This window comes from Urocampus carinirostris, chromosome 6 (genome assembly GCF_059441175.1).
Source record: "Urocampus carinirostris isolate Australia breed hairy pipefish chromosome 6, RoL_Ucar_1.0, whole genome shotgun sequence".
NCBI classification, from domain to species: Eukaryota; Metazoa; Chordata; class Actinopteri; order Syngnathiformes; family Syngnathidae; genus Urocampus; species Urocampus carinirostris.
In genome coordinates, this window is record NC_142354.1 from 12,150,099 (window position 1) to 12,173,192 (window position 23,094).

Sequence of the window (23,094 nt, forward strand, 5' to 3'; positions counted from 1 at the left end):
ACACTTGTCACGATAACCGATGTGATGCACCTGTGCCTGCTCCTTTGGCGCCAACTGCCTCGGACTCTGATTGGCTCCCTTTCACTATTCAAACCCACATCTATCTGTCACCTGTTGTCAGTTCGTCTGCGAACCTCAGATTACTCTAGCCAAGCATTTTTCGACCCTGACTCCCACCTGTTTTTGCTCCAGTCTGTTCCCCGGCTTCGACCCGTTTTTTGATCCTGACCTCGTCTACTCTCCTCTCCTGGCTTTCGACTCGTTTCTGATCCCGACCACGTTTTTTGCCCACCTATCCTGGCTACTGACCTGTTTTTATTTTTGTTCCCGACACCGCCATCACTCGCCACGGAAGTCCCACTTCCACGTTCTGAGCCACCTGCGACCAGCGATCGCCGGATCGTGGGTGCAATCCTTTCCTTTCTTCTAATAAAACTGAGAGAAACGTAACGCAAGTGAGTCCTGTCTCCGTTCTGGTTCTGACAACACTATATAGTGATATCTAGTGGTCAAATATTGCAAATTGTCCTTTTAAAATGTAGGTCTCGTAAGAATGGAAAAAAAAAAATAAGAAAAAAGGAATTTCAGTAAATGAATTTCTTCTAACAAAACACAAATCTGAAATTCCGGCGTGATAGCATACATGATATAGAATCTGGTAAGTTTGGATGATATTGATTATTTTAAAGTGACAGTGTGTAATAATTCATCACCACAGGTCGTCGTAGCTAGAATTCAGATGAAGCGAGTGCATTCGAAGGAGACACAGTACAGAAGCCCAAAGGATAGAAATTGGCAGAATTTGGAAGCCTGTTTCTATATAATGGATGAAATTTAGAGAGCGACAGGAACATAAAACTGGTGTTGATCCTTGCCAGCAACAAAAGACGAAGCAAGCTGGATACACCCAGGACAGCTGAAACTGGAAATAGCCGGAGTTGGTCAGAGCTTGTGTAAATGGTTGACTTTAGCAGCTAACAGAAGAAGCTACTAAAATGGCCAGTTAAAGATGGCAAGAGCAAACCAGAGTCGACTTTTCTCCAGTTTGGTGGATTAAGAGCTTAAAGATAACACTGTATATTTCTCAGTTTATGCGGGTGCATGAATAACACTATTGTTTACAATATTATTGTAATATTGCCTATGTAATCAACCATTTTAGTGACATAGAGGCATATTCTACTCACTGAAGACAACCAGTTGTGACATAGACATTTTTGATTTCTTATTTCTCAGACAACTGCCCAAAAGTGGCTTTTTGTGCTGAAAGAAATGCCAGAAAATGAGAGCATATTTTGACAAAGCAACCTAGCTACCAAATAATGTTTTTTTAAAAAGCCTCCGAATAAGATGTTTTACAGAAGTACTCTTTATTAGTATTTTTAATATACATTTTTCGACCATATGAAAAAAATGGGTCAGTTTGCTCACAATAATCCCAAGTAGGTAGTTGTGTTGTGTCAGCAGCCAAAAATGTTTAAAATGCCACCCCTATCAAAAAAACCCATCAAATTAAAGGGACAATGTGTGATATTTGACATCTAGATGTCGCTGTATGGTGTAGTGCAACCAAAAATAGTGCTAAAAAGCAAAAGGAATAATACAAAAAATCGAAGACTAAATGTTACCAAAATGCAACAATTTATTTCTCATTTTTATGCCCAACCTCCTTAGTTGTTTGGGTACTTGCAGTAGCAAGATGGTGGGCAATTATGTCAGCTCCCTTTAGGTGAGGCTCATATTATGTCAAATAATTTTCGGTACCTATTTTACAAAATGCATTGTCATGATAGTTCATGCATTTTTGTTAATTTTAATTATTTTTTTTATTTGATTTAATGAATGACGTTCTTTTTAAGCACCAACTCATACACATTGTCCCTTTAACTGCCGATGTAACTTTTTTTGAAGGAACTGTTCAAGGATAGACTCTCTGAAGCCTATGTAAGACTGCTAGAATGGAAATAAGTGACAATAAAAAAAAGGCCTAGCGCCGATAAGTGATGGCAGATAGTACGGCATTTGAGTGAGTCGTCCAAGCGCTGAAGTTGCGCTGATTGAAATGTTATCAGCAAATAGATGTCGCGCACAAGCAGACGGGCGAATGTGCGTCTTATCTTGTTCCTGAATGTCACCTGTTTTAATGAAACCCTCTTCTTATCGGCTTCCATCGCGCGTGCCTACAGTCCCTCAAAGTGAGTTTGGTGGGGATCAATCAGCCGAGCCAACAGTGCAAATTGTCCTCCTACGTTCCTATCTCCTCTGCGCACTCCAACTCTCTGCATCTGTTCAGTGTTCACGCTCTGTGACGTCCATATTGTTGTTTTTAAACACTGTTAAGGTTAAAGGGACAGTGTGTAGTGTTTAGTGCCTCCTAGTGGTATAAAAAACCTTAATTCAGTAAAAAAAAATATTTGAATCATAGGTAAAATACATAAAGTATCATACCAAGGTTAATTTTAGTTGCAGTTTTTCATAGTTTGAACAGGGATGCAACATACTGAAAAAAACTCAAAAATCCTATCTCAAAATATTAGAATACTTCCTCAGACCAAGTAAAAAAATAATTTTATAACAGCAAAACTAAATCAAACATTTGAAAATGTCCATTGATGCACTCAGTACTTGGTTGGGAATCCTTTTGCACGGATTACTGCATCAATCCGGCGTGGCATGGAGGCAATCAGCCTGTGGCATTGCTGAGGTGTTATTGATGCCCAGGATGCTTCGATAGCGGCCTTCAGCTCATTTGCATTTGTAGGTCTGGTGTCTTTCATCTTCTTCTTAACAAATTCTCGATGGGGTTCAGGTCAGGGGAATTAGCAGGCCAATCAAGGACAGTGATGCCATGGTCAGTGCACCAGTTACTGGTGGTTTTGGCACTGTGGGCAGGTGCCAGATCATGCTGGAAAATGAAATCCTCATCTCCATAGAGCTTTTCAGCAGATGGAAGCATGTATTGCTCTAAAATCTCTTGGTACACAGTTGCATTTACTCTGGACTTGATGAAACACTGGACCAACACCAGCAGCTGACATGGCTCCCCAAACCATTGCTGACTGTGGGAACTTCACACTGGATTTCAAGCAACTTGGATTTTGCTCCTCTCCAGCCTTTCTCCAGACTCTGGCGCCTTGACTTCCAAATGAAATGCAAAACTTGCTTTCGTCTGAAAAGAGGACTTTGGACCACTCTGCAACTGTCCAGTGCTTCTTCTCCATAGCCCAAGTCAGACGCTTCTTCCGTTGTCTTGAGTTCAGAAGTGGCTTGACCATGGGAATACGGCTATTGTAGCCCATTTCCCGGACACGTCTGTGAACTGTGGCTTTTGATACCTGGACTCCAGCTTCAGCCCACTGTCTTTGAAGCTCCCCCAAATTCTGGAAGCGGCTCTTCGTCACAATTTTGTTAAGGCTGCGGTCATCTCTCTTGGTTGTGCAGCGTTTCCGGCCACATTTTTCCCTTCCAACAGACTTTTTGTGGATATGCTTTGAAACTGCACTCTGTGAACAGCCTGCTCTTTGAGAATTTTCCTTTTGTGTCTTACCCTCCTGATGGAGGGTATCAATGATGGTCCTATGGACAGCAGTCTTCCCCATACTTGTGATTTAGTTTACTGAACCAAGCTGAGTGTTTTTAAGGCTCAGGAAACCCTCGCAAGGTGTTTCGAGTTAATTAGACGATTCAGGTGATTAGTTGAATAGCCTACTTGTATACTTTTTCATGATATTCTAATATTTTGAGATAGGATTTTTGAGTTTTCTTAAGCTGTAAGCCAAAATCAGCAATATTCAAATAATAAAAGGCTTGAAATAGTTCAGTTGATGTGTAATGAATCCAGAATGTATGACATTTTTGTTTTTTTAATTGCATTACAGAAACTAAAGAACTTTATCACAATATTCTAATTTTCTGAGACAGTCCAGTATACTGTACTCCGTTGAGACTTATATGTGAAATTAATAACACATTCATATATCATTGAGTTTTTTTTTTTTTATCACTGGTACAGTGCATAATTTCACCTGTTATTTTCACACTAAACCGCAAGAGGGTGCGCTAGGCCTGTGTTGAGGAAGCAGCTTATTCTCTACCTCACGAGTTGAGGGAGTTGTTGTGGTAAAGATGACACAGTGGAAGAAGATTTAGTGATTTGGCGTGAAATTGATGGTTTGGTAAGCATTTTCTCTATGTTGGTTATCTGAAAAACTCAATATGCTACGTCACCTTGACATTAATGTCAATCATATGTCCGTATACCATACACTTATTCAGCCCAATGTTCTCTTTTTTTTAATCTGCCTTTCCACATGACATGTATGTTTTTAGTGTTGGATTTTATCAAATACATTTTCCCCCCTAAAATGCTACTAATACTCCAGATATGACATATGTTTTAGGTTTTTTTTTTTAATTATGCATTTTTTGGCTGGTGTAACTTATACTCTAGAGCACATGTGTCAAACTCCCGGCCCGCAGGCCGCATCCGGCCCGTCGTGTAATATCCGGCCCGCCGTGTAAGACCATTTTACATTATTGTTATTAATGGCCCACCAATATGAACAACAACGTCTCATCCCTGGACATCCTATTCTGACGTTTTAGTCACTGTACCTATTCATATATATATGACGTATACTATACCATATACCAGGGGTCGGTAACCTATGGCTCACGAGCCAAATATGGCTCTTTCTATGAGTACCTATGACTCAGAGACAAACTTAATTGAATGCAAATTTTCTCCATCTCGTTCAAAACTTGAGCCATTGATCCTGCTCAGATACACGCAAACCCAAACCAGAGCTGGTTCAAAATCAGTAATTTTCAGAATATATAGGGCACTTTTTCACTACAATTTACAGTCAAGGTGTAACACACAAAAAAAAAACTCGTTTTGGCTGTACAACGCTAAAGAATCCTTTATATAAAAGCTCACTATATAATCTGTGTTCAGTGTTCAGATACTTTTTGATGAATCCACGGAACAAATTGGAAATACGCCAAAACACCGGAAGAGAACTTAAAGTTATTTGATTGGGTGAGTGGGAAGGATGGGTGGAGCTATGCAAAAAGTGCAAGCACTCCCTCCCATCTCTCGCCCTATGCCGTCTGTGCCAAAGGTAAGCACATCAGGCTCCCTGTTTGCAGAATGTTTTGATGTTTTTACAAAATAATTTGTGTAGCATTTTCATATTTCTACTTTTGACCGTAGATATATTAAGGAGAGCAAAATCTTTTGGGATATTTAATTTTTTTTTATATATACATTGACATAGGAGCAAAGGAATTTGAATGTTATTTTAATGTTAAGTTGTTTAAGTTAAGTTCCAAGTTGTATAATTTAACAAGATATTTTTATTTACAGCAAAATAATAAATACTGTATAAAGTTTAAATTTAATATTCTTGTCTGTTTTTATTCATATTTATGTTCCAAAAAAATTCAGTTTAAGTGTGTTCAATAAATGTTTATCCTGGTTGGCCCGCGACCTTAAGTGTGTTTTGAATTTTGGCCCCTTGTGCAATTGAGTTTGACATCCCTGCTCTAGAGCGATTTATAGTCTGGAAATTACAGTAGTGTTTGTCTGTCATCTTGCTGATATGCTGTGCTCTTTTGGCACTAGTTTTTGTTTGCATTTGTCAATACAGTGTCATCTTGTGTTCAAATATAGCATTATGTACCTTTAACATAAATATTTCCATCCCGTCAGCCATATTAAGGTGGGATGCGTAGTTGGAGGTGTTCTTAAAAAGTTTTAAATTAAATATTTTCTCTATTAACTATGTGTTAACAATGCCCAACTCGGTTCAAAGAGCCTTTATATATTTAGTTTTCACCTTGACCTTTTTTTTGGTCTTACTATTAATCATTGGTGTTCCGGCAATGGAGTGCATTAGGCTGGAAGGATGGGGGGAGGAGAGTGATTTAATGTCCATGCTAATGTTTTTTTTTTGTTTTGTTTTAGGATGAAAATGGTAAAAGTAAGAAAAATATGGTTTCAAATCCAGTCCAAATGCCAACCCAACCCCTGAAAAACTGAAAAAAAGTTTATTCAAACGGACCGGAGAATAGTGCATTACACTTACTTTTTACTAAGGTAAAAAATGCATGAATTATAATCTTCGCATCTGACCGAGGCGACATAGGTGAATTTTAGCAATGTGGCAAAGATGGAAAAAAAGCTGTTCTAGTGATATTCTTAACGTGTGTTTGAAAGAAAGGCTGACGTTCGGCTGAAAAAAGGTTGTGTTTGCAGATTCTTTTGTAATGTTATTAGGAATTGTATATCGCTAATTATGTTGGCTGCTCTTTTGGTATTTTACTGGCTTCAAATTTTAAAACCGCTGCAGATTCTTTTTACATCCCACAAAATGCTTACATAATTTTGCAGCCTTCACATGAATTCTTTGTAAAGTTGTACCAAGAAAGTAATATTGTTTTGTCTTCGATGATTGAGAGCATTTAGTTGAAATCAAACATTTTTCTGAACCAATTTGGTAAATTGTTTTTTTTGTAAATCCTAAATAATCCTCATTCCATTGGTGTGTAAGTGTGTGTGAATGGGTAAATTGAGAAATGTTTTGTCAAGCACTCTGGAGGTCCTCAGTGACTGGTTAAAGAGCTATATAGATGCAGTATATTTACCATTCACATGGTCATGTGTGGGTTATTTTTACACTTTTTTGGGGGGAGTGCAGTGAACTATTCTGTAAAATAATCACATTTTTTGCACATTGTTAGACATGGTATTGCCTTAACCTGTTGCTCCATTTTAAACAGCTGTTTTTCTACAATGGTTATTTTCACTGATGACTTGTTTTTGAACACTGAATAAAATAAATACATTAGATTGGGACTGCCCAGAAAAATAAATCACATCACTTGTCAAGTCAAGTCATGTTTATTTGAATAGCCCTGAATCACAAAGAGTCTCAAATGGCTGCACAAACCACAGATTATAGCATACTACTGTACAAACTATTATGACACCATCCCCTGATCTAAAACCTACATGAGGGCAAGGAAAAACTCAAAAACCTCAAGTCAAGTCATGTTTATTTGTATAGCACTTAATCACAAAGAGTCTCAAAGGGCTGCACAAACTCAGATAATAGCAAACTACAGACTATTATGACACCATCCGCTGATCTAAAACCTACATGAGGGCAAGTAAAATCTCAAAAACCTCAACATGAGGATAATGAAGAAACCTTGAGAAGGAACCGCACATGAGGTAGTCCCCCTTCCAGGATGACTTCATCACTTCATTGCTTTAAACATATTAGCCTGTGTTTTGTTGGCTTAGAGAGGGATAGGTGCCGCCAGGCTGTACCTGCCCAAGACACACCACAGGAAATAGTGCCCCAAGTGGGTAAGAGATCATACCCACCCCAATTATTTTTGTTGTAAACGTTATCCTTATGACAACATCCTCCAATTTCTACACAAAGGGTTGGTACAATAAAAGATGCATGCACCCTAATTCCTTCTAATCTCGGCCGAGCCATGACATCTTTGATCCTCTCTTTTCTTCGCCCTCACTCAGCGTTGTATGAAAAAAACTGGAGATAGGAAGCCTTGGCTCGCGCTTTAAAAGAGCGCAAAGCCTTGTCGTCTTACATTAATAACCGTTCGCGCGCAAACAACACTAACTCGGACAAAGACGGAATAATAAAACGTTACGCTTTAACAGTCTTTGCTTTTCCTCGTATAGCTTTATTCCCCCATGTCACGCTCCGTGGCGACTTAAGCTCTCTTTGCAGCAACTGCGCTCTGCCAAGGTGAGACAAATAAGAATGGGAAACGTTAATGACTTGAGCCTAATCTTTTTTTCAGAACTCTGCACATATTCATGCAAAACATCCTGGGCGGAAAGCCGTTTGAGTGTTGCTTTGTTGCTTTTCGGTGGAAGGTGGTTTGCGTCAAACAAGCGGGTAATCTTTTTTTTTTTCGTTTTGTTTTAATAAGAGCTCACCTTCGGTTTCGGTCAAAGTAGGCAATTGGTGCAGATTAGTCAGACAATTTTCCGCTTCAGATTCCGTTATTAGAAGACTCCCATGGTCTGAATTTTTTTCTTCGTGAATAGAGAAAACATTTTTTTCCTATACTTGAGTATGAATTCTTAGCTTGGGGCTATTATTGCTGTTGTCAAATAACCTGGTGTTATTATACAAATTCCCAATTGTCTTTATTGTCGTGGATATCAACGTTGTGAAACATTGTGTGTAACAAGATCAGAGATGGCACGCCAGGGTAAACATGTAATAAAGACTTCAACCATAAAATAATGGTAACAGATTTTAAGAATAAATAAGCAAAAAAATATTTACAACAACGTGCTTAGAGACTGTCCTAAGTTATAATGGGAGTGCAATGAAAAAGAATAGTGCATCAAAACAATAGTCCAATGAAGAGAAGTGCAATAACATCGCAGCAAGAAACATGCCCAAATACGTTGCATGGTATATATGTTTAAAGTTTTGTGCAATAACATTTAGCATTAACAAAAAAAAAAAAAACACAATAAGATAAGATTTGTTTTTACAGTTTTGCGCGCTCATTTAGAGTGTTGATGGCCCTGGGGAAGAAGCTGTCTTTGAGCTTGTTTGTTTGGATCAAAATATGTTGGCTTACCTGTTTGCGTTATCATGAACTCTTACTCATTACCCAGAACATATTTCCCAAGTAATTTTCCAATTTCATATATTTCGGAAAAAACTCCAGGGAGCCACGAAAGCAGTGCTACTGAGCCACGTATGGCTAGTGCTGTCTCATTTCTAAACACCTTTTTGTTACGTCAGTTTTGGTAACACAGTAACATTTACTGTATAGCAACCTGGGCCCCCCTTGATACGCGTAGATCTGCCAAGTCACCCCTCCCTCCACTTTTTACATGCGTTTTTCCGCAATTTAACAGCAATAGTTGAGGATAGAAATAAAGATGCATGTTCTAAATTTGTTTTCTAGGCCCTCTCTCTCAACAATAGTCAATTTGGGATAATGGATTGGGGCCAAAACAGGGCACTTCATTTTAGGCGGCGGCAATGATAATCTTCAGTGGCCCGAACTGAAAAAAAATTTGCCCTGCAATAATTGACCGGGGATAATGTATGTTTGCCACAACCATGCATTTCATTTTAGACGGGCTTGAACGGCACGCCTCCCGAAAAAGGTGCCATCTGACGATCCCTTCTTGGAGCAGTATGGGATTGGGGATAGTGGATTATGGATGCACAATTGCAAAACAAGAGCCGGCTAGCCCAATAAAAGTGCACTTTGCATTTATTTTTCAACCTCTGAGGCATTGAGTGATGCTGAAAAGTATAAAGGGTAAAGTAGCAAGGAATTAGTTTTTTTATGCAACAGCGACCAATTCTAATAATTGGAAATTTTTTTGATCAGAAAAGAATAATAAATTGGAAGCAAAGTAATTTGCCTTTAATATAAAGCAGTTATAAGAAAAATATACCGTAAATTCCGGACTATAAGCCGCTACTTTTTTCCCAAACTTTCAACCCTGAGGCTTATTCAGTGATGCGGCCAATTTATGTAATCTTTCTAACGGCCGCCAGCGGCGCTCGAGTACAAAAGGTAAGATTTGGACTGCAACTTCTTAGCCTGTGCACAAATTAAATTAGCGTAGACATAGCCTCATCATGCAAGTAAAAAAAAAATAAGGCACATGACGTGACTTTCAAGTTAATTGCAATCGAGCAGTCCTATATGTATGAAAAATTTACTTAGCGAACGTGCTGCTAGCGTGTTTTTTAATAAGGGAGCGTGGGACGGCGTCCATATGACAAAGTCTCTTTCCCATACTGAAGAAGAGGACTTTGATGACGTCGGTTATTAGGAGGAAGACAAGGACGGTTTACCGTGCTTGTTTCAAGTTCGGTATGTTTTCTTAACAGAGCCGTTTACTGTATTGAGAGCGTGTTTCTAGTAGCGTTTTGCTACCCTTCACAGGCACGGTCTGGGATGAAAGTTATAATATTATTATTAAAGCTTTGAAAACTCTCTCGGTGTACCGTCTTTCTTTGTAAATATGTGTAACAATGTATAATATGTATTTGCAACTGTATATTTTTGTAATGTATTTATTTTAGAAACTCATTCTGATATGTTTTGTACGAGCAAATGAGAAAGAAGGGGCGGGGCAAACGCGGGCTGACGGGAAGTGAAATGAAATGATCTGCATTTATTTGTGGAGTAAAGGTGAGACGTGTTTGTGAATGCGGCCGACAATAGTGGATATATATTTTTCCCACCCTTACCCTTGGAAATATACACTTTTTTCCTTGGAATACTTTCAACGGGCACCCGGACTCTGCAGGTCTGCATTAAATTTTAAGTACCGGTATCATTTTCCGTTTAATTTGCCGGCTGTGTTTTTTGGATTTAATCGGATATTGGTTAATCTCGTGTTAGAATTGCGTTTTTTCAATGTGGGCGCATGCGGCTAATCGGTGGTTTGCGCCTCGGCCGAGTCATACCTAATTGGTAAAATGGCGGCGCCCTCTGTTGGCTGCGGCTGCATCGGCTCGCTACAACGGGTCAGGTGTATCGACATTTCGTTCTGTGTACATTGTTACAAAGAATGACAATACAAAGGAAATTATTATTATTATTATTATATACAGGTGCGGCTTTTGTATGTACAAAATCGGTTTTCCTCCCGGAAAATGGTGGGTGCGGCTTATAATCAGGTGCGCTCTATAGTCCGGAATTTACGGTAGATATTCTGTTGTACTCTACAGCAGGCATGTCCAAAGTCTAGCCCAGGGGCCAGTTACAGCCCTCGATAAAAATTTTACTGGCCCATGACCTCTGCCATAAATGTAATAATATGTGACGTGTGAAGTATGAAAAACATTCGTACAAAAATCCCCATTTCACTAGATGATTGCAGTGGCCCTTAGGCCACCTTGCCCTTGGCTATATGTGGGAATTTTTGCCCACCCCATTTCCGACATGGCGACTGTGAACAAAAAAAGGAAAGTTGATTGTGAGGGCAGCCGCTTTTAGGACAAGTGGAAATTAGAGTATTTTTTCAAGGGAATCAGACACTTGTGTCTGCCTAGTTTGTCAAGACTGTGGCTGTTTTCAAGAGGCAATTCCTGACTGAACGCCAAATGGAAACAAGCGCCGTGAAAAGGTGGAGCAATGGGAAGCTTTTTCGACGGCACAGTAGTGCTTTTTCAGGAGTCCGGGTGATTCAGATGGAAATGCTACAAAAGCAAGCTACCAGGTCGCGACGCCGATCGCCAAGCACTGCAAACGGAGGGTGAATTTATTCAAGTCTGCCAGGCAGATAGGTCAGCCCTAATACATTTTCAGCTTACCAAATCTGGCAGCTTTCTGAAAAGTTTGAACCAATCTTCTCTAAAGGCTCTGAAATTGTCTTTTCTATTTCTCTCTTAAACAAAAATTCGAATAGTATTGGTATGTAGCATCGGCAACTGGTGAAAAATCCTAAAAATGTACAATTCCTCAAATTAATATGAAATAAATTGGTAAATATAAAACACTTTGATGTAAAACTAAAGGATCTGCAAAATTTTCCAGAAATCTTTTCAACTGAAGAGCGAGCTGAATGACCTTCTCTAAGATGACGCAAAGAAGTGAAAAAACCTTTGGTACGGTGCACGAAAGAACACAACCAGGAAAAATGTATTCGCGCTGCGCCGGCTGCAAGTTTCGTCTTTAAATGCGTCACTGTCACGTTTACCTTCACTTCACCCTCGCTCAGGTGGCATTCGCTTCTCTTTTCATGAATATTCTCCCCTCCAATGATTAATTTAATCCTGTTTCTCCTCCCTCCGCTGCACATGCAAACACTCAATGCAGCACACATGCCACCGCTGAGAAATTTCTCCCTGTTTTGGCCGTGTATACTTTATCTTTGTCATAATTCTCCCGCGCTCTAACAAATTAATTGTGTGTATTTGGCAGCGCATGCGGGGGAGACCAGCGCTCGTTCGTGCGTGACGGATGCATCGTTCGGAAATGATTTTGTGGGAAGTGTTTGGTGTTTGTACGCGCAGATTGTGTATGTAAATAAACCTGGGTCAAAAGGTAGTAGAGTAGACCCCCTGCATACAACATGAGGTGGGTGATCGCAAGGTGAAATTGTTGTATGGCGGGAGATTTAAACCTATGGTACCATAAATTCCATACTATAAACCGCTACTTTTTCCCCAAACTTTCAACCCTGCGGCTTATTTAGTGATGCGGGAAATTTATGTAATTTTTCTAACGGCCGCCAGCAGCGCTCGAGTACAAAAGGTAAGATTTAGACCAGTGGAATATATGCGCCGAGAAAGACTGCAACTTCACTAAAACTGGCCGCATGCGAAAGGCAACTTTTCCGCAAGTCTGCCAGTGGATCCTGACCGCGTGGGGCAGCATCAAAAAATCCACCAACGGGTTCCGAAAAGCCGATCTGCTGCGTGACGGAGAGGAGGGCACACCAGTGACAGCGCGAGTGAGGCTGCGGGAGCGTGGGACGACGTCTATATGACACTGTTTCTTTCCGACACTGAGAAAGACGACTTTGATGGCTTCAGTCTAAGGAGGAAGATGAGGACGGTTTACCGTGATTTTTACAAGTACTGTATGTTATTTTAACAGACCCGTTGACTGTGTTGAGAGCGTGTTGATAGCGTGTTGCTACCATTGACTGCCCTGTCAGGCACCGTTTGTGATGAAAGTTATATTATTATTATTAAAGCTTTGAAAACTCTCTCGGTGTACCGTCTTTCTTTGTAAATGTGTGTAAGTATGTATAATATGTATTTGCAACTGTATATTTTTGTAATGAATTTATTTGTATTTATTTTGGCCACTTATTATGATATGTTTTGGACGGGCGGATTAAAAAGAAGGGGCGTAACAAATGCGGGCTGATGGGAAGTGGGGACCGGTAAAGGTGAGTGTTTGTGGACACGGCGGACAATAGTGGGTATATATTTTTCCCCACCTTTACCCTTGGAAATATACACTTTTTTATTTGGATTACTTTCAACGGGACCCAGACTCTGCCGGTCTGCTTCAAACCTTAAGTACCGGTATCATTATTCGTTCATTTTGCCGGCTGTGATTTTTGGACTGTGTACTTTAATGAAGGATATTCAGTTTCAATCGCGGGACTTAAAGTCGGGTTTGGGTTAATTTTGTGTTTGTGTTACATTTTTTAATGTGGGCGCATGCGGCTTATATACAGGTGCGGCTTGTGTAAGTACAAAATCTGTTTTCCTCTTAAAATGTGGTGGGTGCGGCTTATAATCAGTTGCGCTCTATAGTCCGGAATTTACGGTAATTGCTAATGCATTCCGAACACCGGAATATTAAAATTGTTTATACATATTAAAGATTAGTTAAAGAAAATAGTATACCGTAAGTACTCCTTATTTGTAATATATATATATTATTAAATATATTGTAGGGATTTGTCTAGCTTTAATTTTGAAAATATTTGGGATTGAAACGTATTATTCTTTACTACAATCACTTAAATTTGCCTCAAGTGTTGCTTCTTCTCCACCATAATTCTTTTATGTCTCTGAAGGATGCTAGAAATAAAAAAAATAATTATGTTATTTCTTTGAGTAATTGGATTTCTGATATGAATTACTCATCCTTAAAGTCCTTAAAAAGTTCTTGAATTTGGCCCTGAGGAAAGTGTACCAAATCTGCATAGACATAAAGGCAGAAAAATTTAATGTTGTTGATTTGTAAATATGGGTCCGCAAAAACATTTAATTCCAGGCTATACAGTGAAAATGTGGTGAGGCAAGGTCAACGTAAACCAAGGTTCTATTGTACTTGCTAATTCTGTCACAGATATTTTACATGTCTGTAAGACATCTTGAACTACCTGTGAATTTCAGAGGAAGTAATGCGCATTTCATACTTTACCGTTATCGCTCAAGTAACTACTTTTGACTGTGATATGGGAAAATTAGCAGACCAAAGTCTTGCAATCTCATGTTGTTGCGCATGTGCGCTATTATTTACACAGGCCCCGGCATACTGCGTCAGTGTGTGCTGAGTTGCAGGCCAAGGTGCTCCAGTGTTACGGAGAAAATCCTCAGCAAACTCTGAATTGCTCCAGTTTGGCCAAAGAGTATATGAACTGTGTCCAGCGAGCCAAGAAGGTAGGCAGAGAACAACTTTTCGTTTTAACAAGTCAACCTTACTTTCGGAGCAAATCTGCCGATGTCCAAGGCAGAAGTAAGTTCTCTGTTTTCAGTTTAAAATCACCACCCATCAATTGTGTTTGGACCTTGCAGGATGAGAAGATTACATCCCTGGTTAATGTTTCGCAATCAGTTTTCGTCCATTCAAAACCTTGAGAGATGCGTTCGGCTCTCTCTTGACACGTTCGGTCTTTATACCCGCCGCTTATCTCCAAAGGGCTTATTTCAAACCAATTTTTCCATCAAACAAACAATAACGGTGACGAAACTCAATGATACGGTGGCGATGAAAGGAACAAGGCCGTAGTAGTTGGCGAATTGGGCTGTTTAAACAGTCATGGTGAAGGCTCACAATAGAAGCAATCTGTCTTTTTAAAGTGGTTCAAAGAATCCTATCGCAGCTCAAACGGTGAGAAAGCTCTGCATGTGTGCTTTTAAATATGTTTCCGTATGAGGGAAGCATGCTGGGTTTTCTTTAGATGGAGATTTGATATAGGGTGGCTCTCATCCCTAGCTACTTTTCCATCGGGCTATACACTCATTTTTGCGCTTTTCTTTTCTCTTCATCTTGTACTAGAGTGAATTATGGTAGTAGTGATGCAACAGACTAACTTCAAAGCCTAAGTGTGTGTTTTATAGGGAGCTCTAACGGTGTAAAATTACTGTATTCTTTTAAACAAAACACAATGTATTCAAATAATAAGCAAACAAATATGTAGTATCACATAAGTCTTGGTGGTTAATAATTGTTTAATTAAATTACAAAACTTAAAGAAGTAACATGTTTGGTTGTCATCTTACTACTACAGAGGCCCGAATGACCATTTTGCAAAGCTAGCTTGCCCCGTTTTAGTATTTAACAGCCACTTACCGCTAGAAGTGGGACGGTATGCTTTGGTCACGATTCGATTGGATCAGGATAATCAGGTGCCTTTATTTATATCAGGATTCTCGATATTGCGATCCGATTTAATTGATGATTGCAATTTTTTTCCCCTAAAAAAACAAGCAACTTAAATCATACACTTTGGGGACAGTAAATCAACAATGCACATATTCTGTCAGTCAGTCAAAAAAAAAACCCCCATTACTGTCACGGTTGCCATGGCGCCCAATTGGCCCCGCCCGTGTAGCGCCAGCTGCAGCTTGTTGACATTTTGGCTCTCTGTCAGTATTTAAACTCTGTCCTGTCTCTGTTTTTACATGGAAAGCCCTTTTTCACCTGTCCTGTTTTTTGCCCCCGTTTGTCTCCCGGTACGATCTGTTTTGATCTCGACCACGTCTACTCTCCCGTCCCGAATTACGACCTGTTTTGATCTCGACCATGTCTGTTCTCCCGTCTCGAATAACGATCCGTTATTGATCTCGACCGCGTCTACTCTCCTCTCCTGGCTTTCAACTTGTTTCCGATCCCGACCACGTTTTTGCTCTTCTACTGACCCGTTTTTTCCGTTTCCGACACCGCCATCGCTTGCCACGGAAGTCCCACTTCTGCGTTCAGAGCTACCCGCTCTCAGCGTCCAGCTTTCCTCAGATTGTGTGTGGAATCCTTTCCCTTCTTCCCAATAAAACTTTTGAGAAACATTACGCGAGTGGGTCCTGTTTCCGTTCTGGTCCTGACAATTACTGTATATGCTAATATGATAATATAGGCTTAATAATATTGTTGAAGACCTTAATAAAGAAAAGCAATGTAATGGTCAAGAAATCACATTAATAATTTAAAAAAAAATCCTGATTAACCCAAAATTTTGTTCCTTTTATTAAAACAAATGCTAGAGTGAAATATTTCAGCCTAAAACATTTTCATGAGCAATGCACAGGTGAGGTAACAGGTCGTAAGGTCTTTGACTTAACTTTTCAGTAATAAATGCAAAATTGAGCTGCACAGTTGAGAAAAGATATTCTAATTTTAACACACACACTTAAATTGAGTACAGCATCAGGTCAGATACATGCCTCTTTGCTTCTCTTCAAGTTCTACACATTTGAAGTGAATGCAGCTCATGGCAGCAGATAAATGTCTGTTTTCTTGAAGTTCTTAGGCTTTGAAAACAAAATCTGGTAAATAGTTTTTCATGCTTTTCTCGAAGAATCTGTAGCTTAAACTTTGTTAACTTGACATCAACTTGAATATGAACTTGTAAAGTTAAAACTGTTTTGCCTGGTGCGTCGGACAGCTTATCAAACTTGTACAGCATGTCTCCCAACGCTGGATTGTCGGCCATATTAAACAGGAACATTCCAGCAGCAATGTAACGTGTGATACCATCGTTAGCATGTGTTATCCCTTTTCCCTGGAACCTTCTTGAAACAAAGTTTGCAGAGCGCTCTTTCGGTATTTTGTGACATACCCCTCTCGCTTGGTATAAACCCACAATCTGTCCAAAATTCTGAAGAGGTACGTGGTATTGAATCTAAAAGTTGCGCCGCCATAACAGATTTCCTTGACATTTCGTTCCTGGATGATCACAAAGAAAAAAAGACACTATCTTGAATGTGAAAAATATTTAAGAACATGTAAAATTGCCACAATTAAACTAATATGCCATATTTGCGACAGCTCTATTGCTTTCTCTGATTTTTACGTACCGGATGATTACCAAAAATATAATCTTTATTTATATATATATAAATGAATTGATTTTTTTGTCCCACCCCTACTTACCACACACAACATGTGATGGTAACCAAGTCTTGTTATTCAGGCGTGCTTTTTGTTCCCACCACTGTTTCCTTCTCTAGCCAATCGTGTGAGGAAGCCAGCTGCAGGCTTTGTCTCACCACTAGCCCCTTTTGTTATTGTTAGCTGGTCAGTGTAAATAGAGCTTAGCTGGTCATCCCACAACCTCTCATTTAAGCAAACGTTCCGTTATTTAGGGTCCAGAAAAATGTTGCATTCTTTCACTGACTTTTTTAGTAGATTCTTCCATTAGCTGATAAAGTTTGTGACTTACACCAGCTGGTGGCTCTTTTCAGCCACTCCAAGTGCATCTGGAAGGCTGTCTGTGGTTGCTGCCCACAGGTATTTACACCACTTTTTATGTCCTGTTGCTTGCTCAAATTCATCTTTGCTCAAGCAAGGAATATATAATATTTCGAATTTTTCCTAGTAGTATCCTTCAAACTTCCATAATGTGTTTGCTTCAAATGAACACTACTATTGTAAGCTACAAGAAACCTTTACCAGTGAATAATTGCGCACTGCCACTTTAAATATTTGTTCTAGGTGGAAACTCTAAGAGGCCTGGTCGGTGTAGTTTCCAGTCTTTGCACAGTTTCTCTTCAAACATTTATTGAGGACCAAGCTTATAATTTTACCCTACAGTGGGTTCATTAAATGAAAGTGGGGAAAAGGTATACGGAACCATATCACTTAGAAGTTGTAAGGAAGGATTAGATTTTTTTCCCCCATCAAATCCCGAAGTTAGACATTGTTTTCCCATTGTTTTCATATGTAAACATTGGATTATATATATATTAGTTGTCCTTTAAATTTCAAAGCACTGTAAGGTCAAAGACAGAAGCATTCCACTCTCGCCAACTTTTCAACCTTTCCATTTGGGGATAATCTCTGAGATGCTATCGTTTCTTTCAAGACTGACTTCCACTTATCTTTTGAACATTTTCAAGATGACCTTTTAAACTTCTGAAGAGTTCTCTATCCTAGGCTCAAACTTCAAAGCATTACGTTGGAGATATCGCCCAGAAAATGTAAAATGTTTACGATTTCCAGGCTGCCTATATCTCCTTTTTCTCTCATGTCCATTCTGCATGCAATTGAATATTCCTGCTGCTGTCAGTGTTGATACATTTTCCTCCTCCCACTTCCCTTCCTCCACGCATCCATCTCTCCTTATTAAGACCTCTTCCACCGCCTGTCAATTCACACTTTGTCACATTAGCCAGTGCATTAGTTCTGATCTGCACTGCCGGCCATGGAGCTCTGTCATGCCTTTGCGAAGTTCGGTTGACATGACAGGTGTTACTGTGAATGCATTAAAGCACACATACATGTACTGTAGATGCGTGTACAGTATATACCTTATGGAACTTAGTTAATGGTCAAAATAAAATTCATGGTTTTGCACTAGGCTGTCCAATCAGGCTTTCTATTGATATATTTTGCCATTCAAAACTTTAAAATGAAATGCAATAATTCACAACTAGAGGTTGTTGTAGTTTGGGATGAAGATGAAGCGTGTATATTCAAAGAAGAAACATTATAGAAGCCAATTGCCAAAATTCAGAGGCCCACTTTCATACTTGCATGAATTCTACCGGGCAAAAGGAAGCTAGTGTCAATTCCTGCCAGCAACAACAAAAGATTGAGCAAGCTGGATACACACGGGGCGGCTGAAAATATCAAACAGCTGGAGTTTGTCAGAGCTGTTGTTAGTGGCAAACTTACATTTCTACCAGACTAAGCTACTGAAAGACCAGTAAAAAGACTTTCAAGAGCAGAGCAAAATTTGACAGGCGTCATGACCCTGAATTACAGAACCCAGCAATATTCGCTTGGATGACCACCTTTGGAAGAGAAGTGACTCTGAAGCAAGTCAAGTGGCAAACATGAGTGGCTAAAGAAGGAAACACTGGAAAATAGTCAACAATGCCTGATTAAATGGACTTGGCGACCATTATATTCGGGGCACTATACACATCATTCTGAAAACACCACGGGGACAAGCTACGTTCTAAAATATGGTAATCCTGGTTTCCATAGTAGTAAGATGACGACCAAACATGTCAGCTTCAAGTAGTGTAGTATAATTAAACCTACAAGTCTTTAAAACATGTTTTTGAGATAGTTCATGTCTTTTTTCTTATTATTTGAATGAGCAATGTTCTCGTTTGCCCGTGTCCCTGCGTCCTAGACGCATCATTTTTGCTGGGGACGCATTGTGTCAAATCAACGTGCGTCCCCGGGACGCAACTTTTCCGACACAAAATTGTCATTATTACCCGATTACCGGTACTTTTTTTTTTTTAACAAAGATTTACCGCACTCCAAACTTTTTGGCAGGCAGATCCGCCATTAGTGTTTTGGTCTCGCGCCGATCTCGGCAAACGAGATCTCGTTGCTTCGAGATGACGTCATTGTTTTGGTGGTTGTCGAATGAAAGAGAAGTATGCCTCCGTAAAAGCAGTTGGTATTAGGTGCAAATCAACAAAAGATTGGTAATTTCTTCAGTGTCAGTAATAAGTCGAAACATAATACAGAAAGTGGTAACAACGGCAATAATTCCGGCACAAAAAAACGGCGGATAATTTCTTCAGAAGGCCGCGAAGGCAAGGAAAACACGTGTTTTGAAGCGAACAATTCGACGAAAGATATACAAAAGAATACTCCTCGCAAGAAAAGGACTTTTCTGCCAAAATGGACTCGATTATATTCCTGGTTACGCTATGAGGAGGATGATAATGGAGGCTACATGTTCTTTGACGCGTGCACCCAGCGTGACAAAAAAACTGGATTGCATAAATCATTTCGGAATAAGAACTTTCAGAAAAGCACATTGGATCGGCACAACAACAATGAAAACCACAAATTAGCTATGGAAATTCCATTGCTGCAATTGTACCTTGAGAAGGCATTACAACTGTGGCGGGACAGCAAACCACGAAGAATATATGAACTGAAAAAGCTGAAGTGGTTAAAAGTGCATGAATATATAGACTAATATTTCAGCAATATTATTTTGTATAATGTACTATATTTTTGTGAACTGAAAAATCTAAAGTGATAACTGCTTTGTATTACCAATTAAGTGTGATGATTAAAACTGAATGAATATATAGATTTATATATTTATTTATATATTTGTCGCCAATTTACAATTTCAACCTTGATAACACTAAATTTTGGGGACCCATAGATGTCTGTTGGGACCCATAGATTTTTGACCATGCGAGTCACTTTTCAGAGGTAAAATGAACACTAAATGAGTAATGTTTCATTCAAACGAATTAACTTGTTTTATGTAATGCACACTTGGGCCTTGACAACATTTTTTAAAGTTTCTGTGTTGTTTTAAGTAGGGTCAATACAAAGCAATGAAGTTCAACTGTGTGTAATGAAGACAGTTATGTCTTTTGACCAGATTGGGAAGTGCATACAGTAAGAGCACTCAGCATCGCATATTCAAAGTAATGGCAAATTGTTATGAATATTTGCTATTTTTTCTATTGTGTCCTAATATTTAATATATTAAACTCAGCCTTGTTTTGCAGGGATGCACATTAGACCTCCAGTCTTTTCAAAACTTCTGACATTAAATAGACCAACAGTAAAGGAAATTATTTTGGAGCTATCAAACCGACTATATCATACACTGAATAAATAAATGATGCTTTTTATTTCCAGCTACGACTTAAATGTTACAGTAAGTTGACGCAAAAGCTTACCGCTTTGCCAAAGACTCCTGACAGTTTCAAGGCACTGCTCCTGTGTACGCTTTGAAGGATTTTCAAAAGCAGCCAGGTCCTTCCCTTGGTACTTCACTCTTTGTTATGATGTGGTGGGAAAAACAGGTTTATTAAATAATTATCAAGTGATCCTGAGAGACTCATGTTTTAGGTAAAACCTTTTATCAATGATATAATTGCTGCTTTAAATAAAGTCTAACGCACTGATGTAAAAGTTTGCTTATAAGATAATCTTCAATATATATGTGGCAATGGAGCAAAAATCTCAAAACAAAGAACAACTAAGATAATCTCCAAGTAGGCGTGGATGATAGCACAATAATAGGTCATAAAGAACTCGAACAAAATCATGATCTCCAAAAATTAAAAGATTATAAGATTTTCTCTATGCCCTTCCCTGTTCCAACAGTTCTTAAATGTCACGACTTGCACAAAGGGTAGACCCAATCGCGTAACGTTTCTCACAAGTTTATTAAGATAAAGAGGAAGGACACCACCGCGATCCGGTGCTCGATGGACACGGGAAGCAAGCTGCTCACAGAATCAGATCGTGATCCGAATGCGGAATTGGATCTTCCGGAGCGGGAGATTGTGGTGTTGAAGACGCAAAAAACAGGTCGATAGCCGGGACAGGAGAGCAATACATGGTAGGGGTCAAAAACGTGTTGTAAGCCGGGATGGTAGAGCAGAACGTGGTCGGGGTCCAAAAAACAGGTCGAAGCCGGAGACAAACCGGGAAATCAGGAACGGACGGGTGGAAAACGGGTGCAAAAAGCGGGGCCAACGGGAGTCAGTGAAGGACTTGCCTTGTAGAAACAGAGGTTAGCTGACGTACTGACAACAGGCGAGTGAAAGGACTGGGCTTAAATAGGACGGTGAACCAATTAGGTAGCCAGCAGCAGCTGGCGCCAAGCGAGCGAGCATAGGTGAAAGTCATGAGTCATCATGACACTAGCATTGATTTACCTTATACTTTCACTTACGTAGCCACTAGCCACATTGGCAAGTAGCATCACTTTGGCGGTTAGCTTCGTAATAGTTAAAATCATTGCATTTTAGATAGTTTTGCAATAAGTTTTGTAAGCTTATTAGCATAATTTTCTGCTTCACATACCACCCCCCGTACTTTTGACTTTGCTTTGTTTTATTTGGTGTTTATTACTTGCTTGTTTTATTCTTGTTTTATTGTTTCTTGATATTCTGTGTGCAGCCACCTTAGGTTCCCAGAAAAGCGCTTTGAAGTAAGATATATTATTATTATTACTATTATTATATTAGATTGCGAATACAACTAAATCATTATCTTAAAAAAATAAACGATCAGTCGATCGTCATTGAGGCATATTATTTTCTGACAGTTACTAGCTTTGATTTAGCTCATATTTTCTCTAATGCAGCCACTAGCCAAATAAGCAGGTAGTGTCACTTCGGTTGCTACCATTGCATCAACCGTCAGCATCAAATTTGAAGCTCATGCTAAATAATTTGCCAGCTAATGCTAGTGTCTCAGACATTAACTTCTAACATGCTAGCTTTGTGGACATGGTTAATAGCTGCTAATGCTTGTGTCTTTGCAATGATGTTGAACATTAAATCATGGAAAATTAATTTGATAAAAATGTGCAGTATCGAAATGAAATCCTGCCATAGTAAGTGGATCAATTTCCTAAAATTTTTAACTATTAATTTTTATAAACATGAAAGGAAGATGGTTAGAAAAGTGCTGAGCAATCACAACTTGGTTTTAAGTACATTATGATGAAATATAGATCTACATTTGGAATTCTAAATTGAAACAAACTCCTCCATCTTCGTATTGTGCTTACCTTCCTTTGTGTATTTCTCTATTCAGAGAGTTAGTCAAAGTAGGTCATGCACAATATACATTATAGATCCTTTCCTTCCTGGCAGTCACAATACATCCGTCAAAAAATTCTGCCAACTCAGTCAGCAATCCGTTGCCCACATGTTTGTGCTAGTGTTTAATGTGAGCATCTCAACACGTTGAGATTGACTATCAACTCTTTTTTTTTTATCGATGTATGTAATAATCCAAAATTGAGGGGGGTTTGTGATAAATCAGCGGATGCAAGACTGCAAAGCTGTTTTCGGCTATCGCCCCCATCCAGGCCTCTTCTGTCAGCGTCGATTCCATTTTGAGTCATTGTCATGCATATAAGACCTTAGGTGCGCTTAATGATGCGGGGTGAATGTCAGCTCAGTTGGCAGGGCAAGGTAAGGCACTTTTATTTATATTGCACTTTCTATGCACGAGGCAACTCGACGTTCTTCATGCAACACCTAAAAACATTTAAAAATAGAGTTTCTGACACCAGCATCTCCTAGAGAAGGTAAAGTAACCTGTGTTACATTCAGGACTACCAAAGGGTTTCATGAGGTACACTTCTTTTTGATGTTTTCCAGGAAATATATTTAGTATACTGTTCCCTCGCCGTATTGCCAT

General features: G+C 39.3%; 1 protein-coding gene and 1 long non-coding RNA gene across 4 annotated transcripts in view; one reads left to right on the forward strand and one right to left on the reverse strand.

Moving 5' to 3' along the window:
• chchd6b (coiled-coil-helix-coiled-coil-helix domain containing 6b) overlaps window positions 1-23,094 on the forward strand; it is a 75,904-nt gene that overhangs the window by 39,473 nt on the left and 13,337 nt on the right. Inside the window, exon 7 of one of the 3 annotated variants that reach the window (XM_088337905.1) lies at window positions 14,024-14,159. The exons of 1 other annotated variant lie outside the window; for it this stretch is intronic. In XM_088337905.1, the coding sequence (XP_088194031.1) occupies window positions 14,024-14,159 (136 nt within the window). Of the gene's footprint in view, window positions 1-192; window positions 460-14,023; window positions 14,160-23,094 lie in introns of those variants that run through there. One more of the 3 variants, XM_088337904.1, reaches the window with a different exon arrangement.
• Window positions 1-23,094, reverse strand: part of LOC148363834 (uncharacterized) — a 48,106-nt gene that overhangs the window by 22,513 nt on the left and 2,499 nt on the right. The window lies entirely within an intron of this gene.